The 15,030-nt window shown below is 42.7% G+C and overlaps 1 protein-coding gene across 1 annotated transcript in view; it reads right to left on the reverse strand.

Moving 5' to 3' along the window:
- The window catches only part of ADGRE1 (adhesion G protein-coupled receptor E1), a 47,007-nt gene that overhangs the window by 11,919 nt on the left and 20,058 nt on the right, over positions 1-15,030 (reverse strand). The window contains exons 9-16 of the mRNA XM_032252059.1: positions 14,645-14,785; positions 14,413-14,559; positions 12,631-12,719; positions 10,872-10,955; positions 7,127-7,304; positions 4,374-4,493; positions 3,136-3,335; positions 1,260-1,430 (exon numbers count right to left, since the gene is read on the reverse strand). Of these exons, the coding sequence (XP_032107950.1) occupies positions 1,260-1,430; positions 3,136-3,335; positions 4,374-4,493; positions 7,127-7,304; positions 10,872-10,955; positions 12,631-12,719; positions 14,413-14,559; positions 14,645-14,785 (1,130 nt within the window). The remainder of the gene's footprint in view (positions 1-1,259; positions 1,431-3,135; positions 3,336-4,373; positions 4,494-7,126; positions 7,305-10,871; positions 10,956-12,630; positions 12,720-14,412; positions 14,560-14,644; positions 14,786-15,030) is intronic.

A 15,030-nucleotide genomic window follows, 5' to 3' on the forward strand; every position in this document is an offset into this window, starting at 1 on the left:
AAAGAAAGAAAGAAAGAAAGAAAGAAAGAAAGAAAGAAAGAAAGAAAAAGAAAACTGACCATTGTCTAGTTGTGTGAATTTGGACAAGACACTTAACTGCTCTATGCCTCAGTTTCCCCATCTGTTAAAAAGAAAATATTAATAGTAACTGCCTTAGAGAGTTGTTTTAGGAGGATTAAATGAAAACATTTAAAGTACAACTGTGCCAGAAACAAACCCTATAAATGTTAGTTATTGTCATTATTTTTTGTTGTTCTCATTTTTGACATGACAGAGCTGGGCTCAGCACAGAAATGTTAAGTGACTTTTCCAAGAAAGCTAGAAAGTGGTAGAGACAGGACTTGAAACTAAGTCAGTTTTGCTCTGGATCCAGTTCTCTTAAATCCTAAGCCAAGTAGTCCTCAAAATGCCACATGAGGCCTTCCTGGTAGGGCATTAAACGTTGGGTCTATCATGATAGGAAAGGATACTTTCTACAACACTAATGAGGATGTCCTTCCTCTCTGCCAAATCGACTCATTCACCAAGGCTTATTTCATATTCTATTTCCCCCTGATCTATCATCTGCGCTCTTGGAAACACCTCTGAATTCTTACTAGACAGGCCACAGACCCCTTGGTCTCCCATCCTGTGAAATGGGTCTAAAACCACTTAACTTAAAAAGTCCAGCACACTGTAGGTGCTCATTAAGGAAGATCTATGAGGGCCAGATGTGGTGGCTCACGCCTGTAATCCCAGCACTTCGGGAGGCCGAGGTGGGTGAATCACCGGAGGTCAGGAGTTTGAGACCAGCCTGGTCAACCTGGTGAAACTCTGTCTCTACTAAAAATACAAAAATTAGTTGGGTGTGGTGGCAGGGGCCCATAATCCCAGCTACTCAGGAGGCTGAGGCAGGAGAATCACTTGAACCTGGGAGGTGGAAGTTGCAGTGAGCCAAGATCATGCCATTGCATTCCAGCCTGGGCAACAGAGCGAGACTCTGTCTCAAAAAAAAAAAAAAAAAAAAGTAAGACCTGTGATTGCTATAGTGCCTGGCCCTATTTAGGGTCATTATTCCTCATTTTATATTTGAGTTTCATGACTTCCCAATCAGACTGTAAATTCTGCAGAGGTAAAGGTATATCACCTACCCCTTCTGTTCCCATGACTCCGTCAACACCCAACCCGATGGAAGGCACACAACAGATGTTTAATCGGTATTTTCACATTGGATTTGAAGGCAGATATTCTGCCTCAGGGAACAAATCCTCATTACTGACCGTGAGCTCCCCAGACGCCATGATAATGGCAAGATTTGCCAAGTGGTTGCAGCTGCAGATGGTATGCACCTCAGAAGCTTCCAGGACCACACAGCCAGAGGGTGTCCATCTCCCACCCTCCACATCTGTCCTCCAGGAAACACAGATGGGCCTCTCAAACTTCTGCTTTGGCTGAAAAAAAAAAAAAAAAGGCCCAGGTCATCTGTGAATCCCCCTCAAATGGATTAAATGTGACCATCCTCAAGAATCACTAGGAACGAGAATACACAGGGTATGTTCTGAGGGAATGGGACAAAAAATATTTCATTATGCAACGAGGGCCAGTCTGATGGGGCAGCTTACGGTCCTGTTGCTAGAAGAAAACTCCTCCTTTCACCAAATCCATAATAAGGCTTTCTGCAAAGTCATTCATGTGTTCACTTATTCATTCAACGTGTGGGGTTTGTGTGTGTGTGTGTAACAGTCTCGCTCTGTTGCCCAGGCTGGAGTGCCGCGGTGCAGTCTCCGCTTACTACAACTTCTGCCTCCCAGGTTCAAGCAATTCTTCTGCCTAAGCCTCCTGAGTAGCTGGGGTTACAAGTGCCTACCACCATGCTTGGCTAATTTTTGTATATTTAGTAGAGATGGGGTTTCCCCATGTTGGCCAGACCAGTCTTAAACACCTAACATCAAGTGATCCACCTGCCTCAGCTTTCCAAAATTCCAGGATTACAGGCATGCATCATCACACCCAGATAATTTTTGTATTTTTAGTAGAGACAGGGTTTCTCCACGTTGGCCAGGCTGGTCTTGAACTCCTGACCTCAAGTGATCCGCCCACCTAGGCCTCCCAAAGTGTTGGGATTACAGGCATGAGCCACCGTGCGCAGGCTTGTTCAATGCGTTTTTATTGAATACCTATTGCATGCCTTGATCTGTACTGATTATGGGAGACATTAGTAAATAAAATAGACATAAAATTCTTCCCCCAAAGAGATCATAGTACAGTCGGAAGAAAAACATATAAAAACCAAGTAAGTAGAGAAATATTTTTAATAACAGTTTAAGAACAGCAATATGCTTTAAGAATGTTTACCAGAGGCTGGGTGTGGTAACTCATGCCTGTCATCCCAGCACTTTGGGAGGCCGAGGCAGCCAGATCACCTGAGGTCAGGAGTTCGAGACCAGCCTGGCCAACAGGGTGAAACCGCATCTCTACTAAAAATACAAACATTAGTCAGGCATGGTGGTGGGTGTCTGTAGTCCCAGCTACTCAGGAGGCTGAGGCAGGAGAATCACTTGAACCAGAGAGGCAGAAATGGCAGTAAATCGAGTTTACACCATTGCACTCCAGCCTGGGCAATAAGAGTGAAACTCCATCTCAGAAGAACGAGGAGGTGGAGGAGGTGGAGGAAGAGGAGGAGGAGGAAGAGGAGGAGCAACACTACATAGCAGGATCCGGGATCCAATCAGATCAAACCTTAGCATCACCCATGGCAGGATCCAATCAGATCACACCTCCCACCATCACTTCATTGCAAGATGCAATCAGATCACAGCTCATTACCCACTGACTATAAAACCTGCCCCAGTTCCCCAGCTTGGGGAGACATCTTTGAGCCAGACTCCTGTCTCCTCACTTGGCAGCCTTGCAATAAACTTTTCTCTCTACAAAAACCCGGTCCTTCAGTGGACCAAATGGGCCTAGTTCTGTTTGGTAACAGTGGGAGAGGTCATTCCACTAGAGGTGGCTTCTGTTAATTGGCTTGAATTGCCAGAAACTGTGGAAGCTTACCGCCTCAATAGCTTCCCGTAAAAAAAACGACAGTTAAGGCAACTGAGAGATGAGGAGTTCCCACAGGTAGACGGGAATCTCAGTAGCGACCTCTTCACAAACCTGAATGTTCTCCAGAGTGTAGATGACTGGATCTGAGAAGCCATCTTTCTTCTCCCCAGTCATGATGCCCCCAACAACTCGAGAATTCATCTTCAGCTTCACCTCAGAGTTGGCCAAGGGAGTCTGGGGGTTGTGGAAGAAGCGCTTGTCTAAAACAGACTCCACACCCACAAAGGAGACAAAAGCCACGCCAGTGGTTCCTGCAGGTTTCCCCAAATGAAAAACGGGGGGAAATCGTTTGCTTGTTATTATGGAAGACTTAACACACACACACACACACACACACACACACACACACGCACACACACGCACGCACACAACCCTACACAGACACAAACACACACATACACAGAGAGAAAATATATTTTTAGATTTAAAATATATTTAAATATAATTTAAATTAATTTACGTTATTTTTAAAACAATTTAAAAATATTTTTAAATTTAAAATTTTTTAATTTTTAAATTATTTTAAATATAAAAATGATTTTAAAATAAAAAATATTTTTAAATTTAAATTTTATGGCCTGTAATCCCAGCGGTGGCTCAAGCCTGTAATCCCAGCACTTTGGGAGGCCGAGGTGGGTGGATCACGAGGTCAAGAGATCGAGACCATCCTGGTCAACATGGTGAAACCCCATCTCTACTAAAAATACAAAAAATTAGCTGGGCATGGTGGCACGTGCCTGTAATCCCAGCTACTCAGGAGGCTGAGGCAGGAGAATTGCCTGAACCCAGGAAGCAGAGGTTGCGGTGAGCCGAGATCGCGCCATTGCACTCCAGCCTGGGTAACATGAGTGAAAACCCCGTTTCAAAAAAAAAAAAAAAATTTAAATTTTATTTTAAAATTATTTTAAATATAAAAAATTCTTTTAAATATAAAAAATGATGAGTGAGATGTTTGAATCCTTCTTTTTTTGTACTAAGCCTTTGAAATACAGTGTTTATTTTAGGTTTACAGTACCTCTCAACCTGGATTAATCACATTTCAAGTGCTCAACAGCTGAATGTGACCAGTACATATCATATAGGCCAGTGAAGGTCTCAGTGCTCCGGGATCATAAGGTTGTTTAATATCTGACTTCCCTAGCAGATGGAAAACTCTTTGAGAGTGTGCGCCATTTCAGCCCTCATTGGTTCTCAACCATCTGGTACTGGTCTTGGTGCCTTGAAGGTGACCAACAAATGTTAATTGATGAAATACACCATAACCTGTATTCTCAGGAGAGGAACTGTACCTCTGGATTCAGATGCCTCAATTGTGGAACACCCGATCTTCATCTTATCCCTTTTAGCTGCCAAACTCAAAGTCACATTCTCTTCACTGCATTGTTTGTCAATAACTTTGCTCTCGATGTCTGAAAAGAGAAAGGAGGAGTTCGTATGAGGTCACTCAGAAAGTCGGTCCTGAATTCGGTTTCTGTGCAAAAAAGGTACGCATCCACTGTGGCAAGCAAAGGAAAGAAGAGAAAGTTCAATTCCTCATAGGAAAGATCTTGAATCCCATGATGAATGACCATAACACTAAACAAATGAGAAACCAGCTGGAGCATTAGAAGTGAGCTCTCACATCCTAGAGGGTGCATCAGGGAAAGATGGAGTCAAAATCAACAGTGATAGTAGGCAACAGTCATGATCTCTCTACTCCAACTTACATGTTTTCTAAAACCAAAAGAAATAGTAGAGGATTGGGGCAAGCCTAGCATAATAAACAAGAGCTCCGGTTTTGCTGTCAGATGGTGGGAACTAGGAGGTCCAGCTCTGCCACACACTAGCTGCCTACATTTGACCATTGACTTAACATCTCTGGGCCTTTTATTTCTCATCTGTATCATGGCAAGCATTGCATAACCTATCCTACTGGCTCTTCATGAAAATAAGATGGATAATAGAACCAGAAGTATCCTTGTGAAATATAAGCCAGAGAATACCGTACCTGTTCCCAAATTTTCCAATGCCCTTTTTATCTTACTTCAAATAAAATCTTGGCTGGGTACAGTGGTTCAGGCCTGTAATCCTAATACTTTGGGAAGCCAAGCAGGGGGATTGCTTGAGCTCAGGAGTTCAAGATCACCATGGACAACGTAGCAAGACCTCATTTCTACCAAAAATTTAAAAAACTAGCCAAGCATGGTGGTGCACATCTATCGTATCAGCTACTCAGGAGGCTGAGGCAGGAGAATTGCTTGAGCCTGAGAGTGCAAAGCTGCAGTGAGCTATGTTCATACCACTGCACTCCAGCCTGGGTGACAGAGTGAAACCCTGTCTCTAACAGAAGAAAAAAAAAGGAAAAAAGAAACCTCGAGTCCCTACATTTATCTACATTTCCATCTCCCTTCCTTTCTCCTATTGCTCCCATCATCCTCAATGCCACGTCAGCCACACTGGCCACCTCATTGTTCCTTGAATTCTCCAGGTATTCCTGCACTTGCTCTTTCTCCAGATATTTACATGGCCCTCCTCCCTGACATCCCTGCCCCAATGAGACTTAACCTAATCCCACTATATAAAATAGCAACTCTCTCTCTAATCCCGACCCTCTCTAACCTCCCTAGCCTGCTGTATTTTTCTCAATAGCACTACCTCTATTTGGTATACCAGACGTCTGTTTGTTATCAGACTCAACTTCCTAAAGTGTGAGATTCATGAGGCTAATTTTGCTCACTACCGATGGGAGTCCACCAAACACTCTATTTCCACCTCTTGGGCTTCTGGGCATTCATTAGGTTGGAACTTCCTAGGTTTATGTGAATGATACTGGAACAACTACCAGGAGTGGGGTGCTAATGTAAAAGATCTACAGCACCCACTGTTCCCAAGTACTCATCTATCAAGTACGTATGCATCAGGAAAGGATCAGTCTTGCAGCAGTAACAAACAACCTTAAGTCTTAGTGGATTAAAAAATAACAAGTGTTGCCGGGCGCGGTGGCTCAAGCCTGTAATCCCAGCACTTTGGGAGGCCGAGGCAGGTGGATCACGAGATCAAGAGATCGAGACCATCCTGGTCAACATGGTGAAACCCCGTCTCTACTAAAAATACAAAAACATTAGCTGGGCATGGTGGCGCGTGCCTGTAATCCCCGCTACTGAGGAGGTTGAGGCAGGAGAATTGCCTGAACCCAGGAGGCGGAGGTTGCGGTGAGCTGAGATCGCGCCATTGCACTCCAGCCTGGGTAACAAGAGGGAAACTCCGTCTCAAAAAAAAATAAAATAAAATAACAAGTGTTTGTATCTCATTAATGCTTTGTGTCTATTGTAAATTGACTTGAGGTCATGTTCTATGTTATCTTTATTCTGGGACCCAGGCAGATGGAGCCACTGTAATCGGAAGCACTGCTAATCATATGGGCGGAGGGAAAGAAAGTTCTGGAAAGTCTCATACTGGCAACTACTCTATTTCACAATATATTGGCCTGAACTAGTCCCCAAATCCCACCTAACTGTACAGTAGCCAGGAAGTACAATTCTACCATGGGCTCAGCATGGCAAACAGGAAGTACTTGAACACAGACGATGACTGTCATACCTTAGCTCTGCACATAGCAAGCAATCGGCAAGTATTTGTAGAATAAATTAATGATATGGTCTTAGCACAGTGCCTGGCCTTTGCTAAGTGCTCAGTGAATAGAAAATGTTGTTAATATGATTAGACTTGCTTTGCTGTGAGTTCAAGTTTTTTTTGAAATTTCTACTTTTTTTTTTTAAATTGTACTTTAGGTTCTGGGGTACATATGCAGATCATGCAGGATTGTTGCATAGGTACATACGTGGCAAGGTGGTTTGCTGCCTCCATCCCCCTGTCACCTATATCTGGCATTTCTCACCATGTTATCCTTTCCCAACCTCCCCACCCGCCGCCGTCCCGAGTTCAAGGTTTTTAAACAGTTGAGGAAAGAATGGGTGGGAAAACCCACAGAAAATCCCATTGCCATAGTCAACTCTCAAAATCATCACCGAGGTGTAACCTTGCAACAAAGGGTATCTTCTACCTAAGTATTCCGTCTGGACAGTCTGAGTGGCATTCTCTGAGGGTCTCAAAAAAGCTGCCAGTGCTGTGCTCTCCACACTCTCCAGGAAGACTGTGGCCAGGGAGGATGTCTCTGTCTTGGTGAAGTTTGTCCATGTGGACATTTGTTCAAGCACAGGAACAAAGCTCTCAGCCATACTCTGCAAGGAAAGACGTGTTTGCTCATTCTCTCTTCTCTCTCTCATTAATGAAGTAACAGCTGTCCTTTTTGTCATTAGGCTGCGAGTCAACCCAAAGGAGAATTAAAAGGGGCATCAACTCAGGCTCCTTTTCCTGATTCAAGAAGATCCAACAGAAATAAAACTTGAGGCCGGGTGCGGTGGCTCACGCATGTAATCCCAGCACCTTGGGAGGCCCAGGTGGGCAAATCACAAGGTCAGGAGTTTGAGACCAGCCTGGCTAAAAGAGTGAAACCCCATCTCTACTAAAAATACAAAAAGTATTAGCCAGGCATGGTGGCAGGTGCCTGTAATCCCAGCTACTTGGGAGGCTGAGGCAGGAGAATCACTTGAACCGGGGAGGAGGAGGTTGCAGTGAGCCAAGCACATGCCACTTCACTCCAGCCTGGGAGACAGAGCAAGGCTCCGTCTCAAAAAACAAACACATAAATAAACACGGGGTAAGCGGGACATTTGAGAGATATTTGTCTAAGAGAAACAGGATGCTCTGAGCTCTGTAATCCCTGAAAGGCATGAGTGTGGGATCCCCTCCGCACTGACATAGCAGAAATATCTCAGCTAGAACCAACTCCAGGAAACACAGTACTCAATTCTATGACAGATGAAATCTCTTCAAATCCTGCCCCTCTGATATGTTAAATCTATTTTTCTTAGCTGGGAAAGTTATTTTATATGCTCAGGAAAGTTGGAAAGTTTTAGGCAAACTAAAAATCCTTAGCAGGATTTGTGTTAAATTTAGAAGGTTTTGACATATTTAGCATAATCTAGAAACATCTGTTATGTGAAGAGTTGGGACTGGGCATGGTGGCTCATGCCTGTAATCCCAGTACTTTGGAAAGCCAAGGAGGGTGAATCATCTGAGTTCAGGAGTTCAAGACCAGCCTGACCAACATGGTGAAACCCCATCTCTACTAAAAATATAAAATATTAGCCAGTCGTGGTGGCAGGCACCTGTAATCACAGCTACTTGGAAAGCTGAGGCAGGAGAAATGCTTGAACCCAGGAGGGTTGCAGTCAGCCGAGGTCATGCCATTGCACTCCAGCCTGGGTAACAGAGCAAGACAGTCTCAAAAAAAGAAGGTGTTAAAAGGAATAATTTGACACAATAGAGAAGCTAACCAATTAACCACATGGTTTTATTACAGAAAGCAGTTTGACTTATTTTAATGTGGACAATTTAAGAGAACGTGGCTGTTTACAAACTGTATTGAATGTCTAAAAAAAATCTGAATCATTTTGATTAATTAGATTTATGAGTCACTCAGGACCCAAGTGACTTTGCCTGTTAGATTTGTAAATCCTCTTCACTAGGTACTTCAAATCTGGGCAGAGTGGGGAAGGGGAATTGGAATATTTATAAACATAGCATAAAACATTTGAGGAAATTGAACTAAGTTTTAAAATAGGGTTAACCATTTATCAAAATTTAATCTGAAAACCCTAGGAATGAATGTATACTTTATGAATAAATATATTCATTTAAATTAACAAAATTACAAGCAAAAGTTTAATTCTTATTTTCATACCAAAATAACCAGATTTATGAAGAAAATGACAGTATGAATGAGTTCAACTTAAAGCTTAAAAAAAATCTAGGTTTTGGCCAGGCACCGTGGCTCAGGCCTGTAATCCCAGCACTTTGGGAGGCAGAGGCGGGCAGATCACCCGAGGGTGGTAGTTCAAGAGCAGCCTGGCCAACATGGCAAAACCCCATCTCTACCAAAAACACAAAAATTAGCCAGGTGTGGTAGTGGGCGCCTGTAGTCCCAGATACTCGGGAGACTCGGGTAGGAAGAATTTCTTGAACCCAGGAGGCAGAGGTTGCAGTAAGTCAAGATTACACCATTGTACTCCAGCCTGGGTGACAGAGCAAGACTCCAACTCAAAGAAAAAAAAAAAAATCTACAACTGTAATAACCTAGCAACTCCTAGATATGTATGCCGGAGGAAGTAAAACTTATGCTCATACACACACAAAACTCTATATGGATGTTTGTTTATAACAGCTCTATTGGACAGGCATGATGGTTCACGCATATAAGCCCAGCACTTCAGGAGGTCGAGGCGGACAGATCACCTGAGGTCGAAAGTTCGAGACCAGCCTGACCAATATGGAGAAACCCCGTCTCTACTAAAAACACAAAACTTAGCCAGGCATGGTGGTACATGCCTGTAATCCCAGCTACCCAGGAAGCTGAGGCAGGAGTATCGCTTGAACCTAAGAGGCAGAGGTTGTGGTGAGCCGAAATCGTGGCCATTGCACTCCAGCCTGGGCAAGAGCGAAACTCTGCTCAAAAAAAAAAAAAAAAAAAAAAAAATTTAAAAAATATCAGCTCTATTGATAATCTCTAAAATACTGGAAGCAACCCAAATGTCTTTCAAAGATGAATGGATAAACAAATGTTGATACAGTCATAAAATGGAATATTATTGGGTAATGAAAAAGGAATGAAGCACTGACCCATGCCACAATGTGGATGAACCCGGAGGACATCATGCTCAGTGGCAGAACTCCGATACAAAAGGACAAATCCTGTATGACCTCACTCCTAGAAGGTCCCTAGAGTCATCAGATTCTCAGAGACAGAAAGTAGGATGGTGGGAACCAGGGCCTGGGGAGGGGGATGGGAAGTGAGTGTTTCAGGGCAACAGAGTTTTTTGGGGAAAGATGAGAAAGTTCCCAAGATGGATGGAGGTGGTTATATACCAATGAGAATGTCCTGAATCTCATTAACAATGAAAAGAAAGAAGGAGGAAGAGGAGGAAGAAATGGCACTCTATATGTACACACTATCCAGGCATCACAAATGCATTATGCTGAGTGACAGAAGCCAGTCTCAAGAGAGTACACTATGTGATTTCATTTATGTAACATTCTTCAAAAGACAAAACTCCAGTGACAGAGACTAGGTAGGGATATGCAGAAGTTAGTGGTGGGGGGAGTATCTGACTCTAAGGGAGAAGCCAAAGGGAATTTTTGGAGATCATTAAACTGTTTTGCATCCTAATTATAGTGGCAGTTCCACAAATCTATTCAGGTGAGAAAATTCATCAAACTATACAAGGAAAAGGGTAATTTTACTGTATGCTAATTTTTCAAATCTTACAGCTATAAAAAATTAAATATTAATTCACAATCCATTAATTATAAAGAGATTTCTTTTTTTGAGATGGAGTCTCACTCTGTCACCCAGGCTGGAGTGCAGTGGTGCTATCTTAGCTCATCGAAACCTCCACGTCCCAGGTTCAAGAAATTCTCCTGCCTCGGCCTCCCGAGTAGCTGGTACTATGGGAGCCTGCCACCATGCCTGGCTAATTTTCATATTTTTAGTAGAGACAGGGTTTTATCATGTTGGTTAGGCTGGTCTTGAACTCCTGACCTCAAGTGATCTACCCAACTCAACCTTCCAAAGTGCTGGGATTACCTGTGTGAGCCACCACACCTGGCCATAAAGATGTCTTTCTGCACCCAGAGTGTGCCCAGGATATTTGAAACTCGAAACACAATTTAAAAGACTCAATCATTACCTTCATGGAAACTACAGTCCTTTCATTTTCACACACATTGTCCAGAATGTCGAACATGTCATTTATTAGTGCACAAAACGAGACCTGTGCCCCAGAAAAAAAAGGGGGGGGGGCATTTGTGAGCATGGATCGATCTATTCCCACAAGCATGTAATCTACAAATTAGCCCATAAAGCCCTGTCCTATGAGGTGGTCCTGAATTCCTGAGTCTCTAGAATTCTCATGGAAATAAAAATTCATTGTTTGATCAGAATTAGAATCACATCACCTTTTCCTTCCATGAATAAAAAAAGCAAACATAAACAAATAGCAAAACTACTTAGTGATATTAAAAGAAGAGGAAATGTATGAACCAGCAGCGGTCCATATGGAATATTATTCAGCCATGAAAAGGAATGGAGTTCTCTGATATGTACTACAGCATGAATGAATCTTGAAAATATCATGCTAAGTGAAAGAAGGCAGACATAAAGGAGCAACTATTGCATGATTTCATTTCTAGGAAATGCCAAGAATAGATAAATCCTCGGAGACAGAAAGCTGATCAGTGTTTACCATGGGCTAGTGGTGGAAGAGAATGGGAAGTGACTGCTTAATGATAAAAATATTCTAGAACTAGGCTGAGCACGGTGGCTCACGCCTGTAATCCCAGCACTTTGGGAGGCTAAGGCAGGTGGATCACCTGAGGTCAGGAGTTCAAGACCAACCTGGCCAAAATGGTGAAACCCCATCTCTACCCAAAACACAAAAATTAGCCAAGTGTGGTAGTGGGTGCCTGTAGTCCCAGATAGTCGGGAGATTCAGGTACGAAGAATTTCTTGAACCCAGGAGGCAGAGGTTGCAGTAAGCCAAGATTACACCATTGTACTCCAGCCTGGGTGACAGAGCAAGACTCCATCTCAAAAAAAAAAAAAAAAAAAAAAAAAAAAAATCTAGAACTAGATCGAGGTGATGATTGCATAGCATTGTGAATGGACCAAATGCCACTGAATTGTACACTTTAAAATAGTTAAAGTGTTGAGTTTTATGTTAAAATGTGGTGTACCTCACCACAATTTAAAAAGAAAAACAGTGGTCCAAGGTATGTGGGAATCCCAAAGCTACAATTTAGAAGCTCAGACTTAGAATAGCGACATCAGTTTCTTTCTAAAGAGGCCATGGAGTCTTTACTCATTGCAATGACTTCCTTAGACAGTCGGGATATCCAAATTCCTTTTTGCGTGGCTGGCTGTGTAACACCCCCGCACCACCATCACTCAGTTGCAGTGCCAACACCTTCACTGGTGGTAAAGTCAATATATTCTCTTGTTCGTTTATTAAGAGAATCCTCAAGTTTTAAACAAGCATACATCCTCTCTTCCCAGCTTCCCTTGCAGCTAAGTGTGACCATGTGACTAATTTCTACCCAATCAGGTGCAAGCAGAAGTGGTACTGGGTCATACACTTAAAGAGACGGATTGTGCTTTTTACTTCCTCCTCTCCCCTTCTCACAAGCTGGAATGCAGATGTGATGGCAGGAGCTGGAGCAGCCATCTTGAACCACAAAGTGGGAGTCTTGTGTTGATGCCGGCAGAATGTAATGGAGCCATCGTATGTGCTCTGCATAGCTTACACTCAGACGGTTACAGAGGAGAAAAATAAACTGGCCGTCTGGTTTTGGCCACTATTACTTTTGCCTTTGTTAGAACTGCAAAAACAACATTCTACCTAAATGGCTTCTAGGAAAACCTCAAAAACTAGGAACTTAAAAAATACTTGCATATTCAGGTTTCATTGTGGTTCCCTCTTGGCATTGCTGGGCCTGTTCATTATTGGGTATCATATCTTCCTTACATTTGAAGGGCAGCCCTAGGAAGAAAACAACAGCAAACAAACCAAAGTTCAACCTCAGCAAAATATGATGAAAATTCAAGTCTGGTTCCATCTCCTCCCCTCCCCCACTTAAAATCCATCTATTGCCATAATGCACAAGGGGGAAAACGAACAAACCACAACGACACACTATAACAAAAAGGACATGTTGACTACAACGTACTTTTCTAATGTGTAATTACATGTTAACTACAACATGCAATTTTCTAATTTGCTCGATTTCATTCAATATCATACCTCTTAGAGGCAATCATGAATATGACTATAGATGTATGTCTTTTATATGTGTGACGTCTCACTCAATAGTATGCCCCTGCACAGCTCACATTCAAAGAGGCATGATATTGAGTGAAACAAATTAGAGAAGTCACACATATAAAAGACATACATCTATAGTCACAGGTAGCATGATACACTTTTACAAAGCTTTAAAACAAGCACTACTAGGCAGATACTGTTTAGGGGTACATACCAGGGAAAAATATTCTTTTAAATATGGAAATAATAAACACCAAATTCTAAGTGTTTCTCTGAGGAGGATACAAGGAGATAGAGTGGAGAAGGAACGTAGAGGAGAACCAATGGCATTGATGATATTATCTTGATTATATTGGGAAGTACATCAGATCTATTCATTTGCTTGTTATACTTCATTGCCTCCAATAAGTTACACATATTTTTCATGTATTAAATAATTCATAATTTAGTGGTTTTAAACCTTTCATGGTTCCCCATTGTTCCTGGGGGGGGGCGGGGAAGGACTCTGAAGTTCTTTTTTTAAAGACAGGGTCTCACTCTGTCACCAGGCTGAAGTGCAGTGGCATGATCATAGCTCACTGCAGCCTCGATCCCCTAGGCTAAAGCAGTCCTCCCACCTCAGCCTCCTGAGTAGCTAGGACTACAAGCATATGCTACTATACCTGGCTAATTTTTTACCATTATTCTTTGTAGAGACAGGATCTTGCATTGTTGCCTAGGCTGGTCTTGAATTCCTGGCCTCAAGTGATCCTCTCACCTTAGCTTCCCAAAGTGCTGTTTATAGCTATGTCACTGCATCCAACCCTTCCAAAATTCCTCACAAGGCACCAAGACCCAGCAGAATCTGACTCCTGTCTGCTTCATCAGATATATCGAATGCCACTTCCCCTTGTCCTCATTTGGTGTGAGCCTCAGGACCTTTGCATCTGCTATAACCCAGAACAGCATGATCTCCATTCTTCCTCTAGAGAAGTCCTAGTCCTCCTTCAAGTTTCTGCTTAAATATTGTTTGCTTGGAGCATAATCAATATCCTATTAGTCACTCCAGAGCACACTGAGATTTTTTGTTTGTTTCATTCATACTTATGATTAAATAATTGTGTGTATGCTTTCTGGCTCCTTGCCTAGATTGTAAGCTACACAAAGACAAGAATCATGCTCATTATACCCAGGATCGAATCTTCAGCACCTACTGCTGGGGTCTGTTAAACTAACTAATTAATTAATAGGTGCTCCAGAAATCATTCGAAAGAGTAAATTAACAAAAGAGTAAATGAATGGAGAAAAAAAGAAACAGAATATATGGATGAGGTAACAGTAAGAGGAAGATCCAGAGGTTGGGTAGAGAGAGAATTTTCCAACCAAAGCCAGACACAGATTCCATTGCCAAGATATACAAAGAGATGATTACTTTGGCAGCTGAAGTTGCCATCTTTCTGGGAGCCTTCTGAATTGGGACGAAAGCCTGCAATGCAGCCACAGTTGTAGGAGCCCAGGACATTGGTGCAAACAGAATTTGGACCACATGTTGATGGATCTTGGAGGCACTCATCAATATCTGCAAAGAACTGGAGAATATCAAGAAACCCAGAAGAGCAAAGAGAAATGTCTTTTCTAGACTAACCAGCAAACCCTCTGCTCACCTCTACATTCCACTTCTTGGTCTGTGAAATTCAGCTGTCCATTGCTTGGTGCAAAGCCAGGGTGGCAGGTGCAAAAGTAGCTCCCAGGAGTGTTGGTGCATGTTGAATTGATGGGGCACATTTCAGTGCATTCATCGATATCTGTGGGGTACAGAATGGGTGTGGAGCCATGTTGGCCAAATGATCCAACAAAATCATGCTTCTTCCCTTTCCAAAATAAGGAGTCATGTTTCACTAGAAAATGGCATCCCAGCCAGGGACTACATTTCCCAGAGCCTTCTCCATCTAGGTGAGGTCATGTGACTACTTTTCATTCATGGACTATGAGAGCCATGATATATGTCACTTCAGGGCCAAGGTTGTCAAGAAGTGGGTGTAACTTCTCT

The sequence above is a fragment of the Sapajus apella genome, unplaced genomic scaffold, assembly GCF_009761245.1.
Source record: "Sapajus apella isolate SASKATOON/1434 unplaced genomic scaffold, GSC_monkey_1.0 scaffold77, whole genome shotgun sequence".
Taxonomy (NCBI): domain Eukaryota; kingdom Metazoa; phylum Chordata; class Mammalia; order Primates; family Cebidae; genus Sapajus; species Sapajus apella.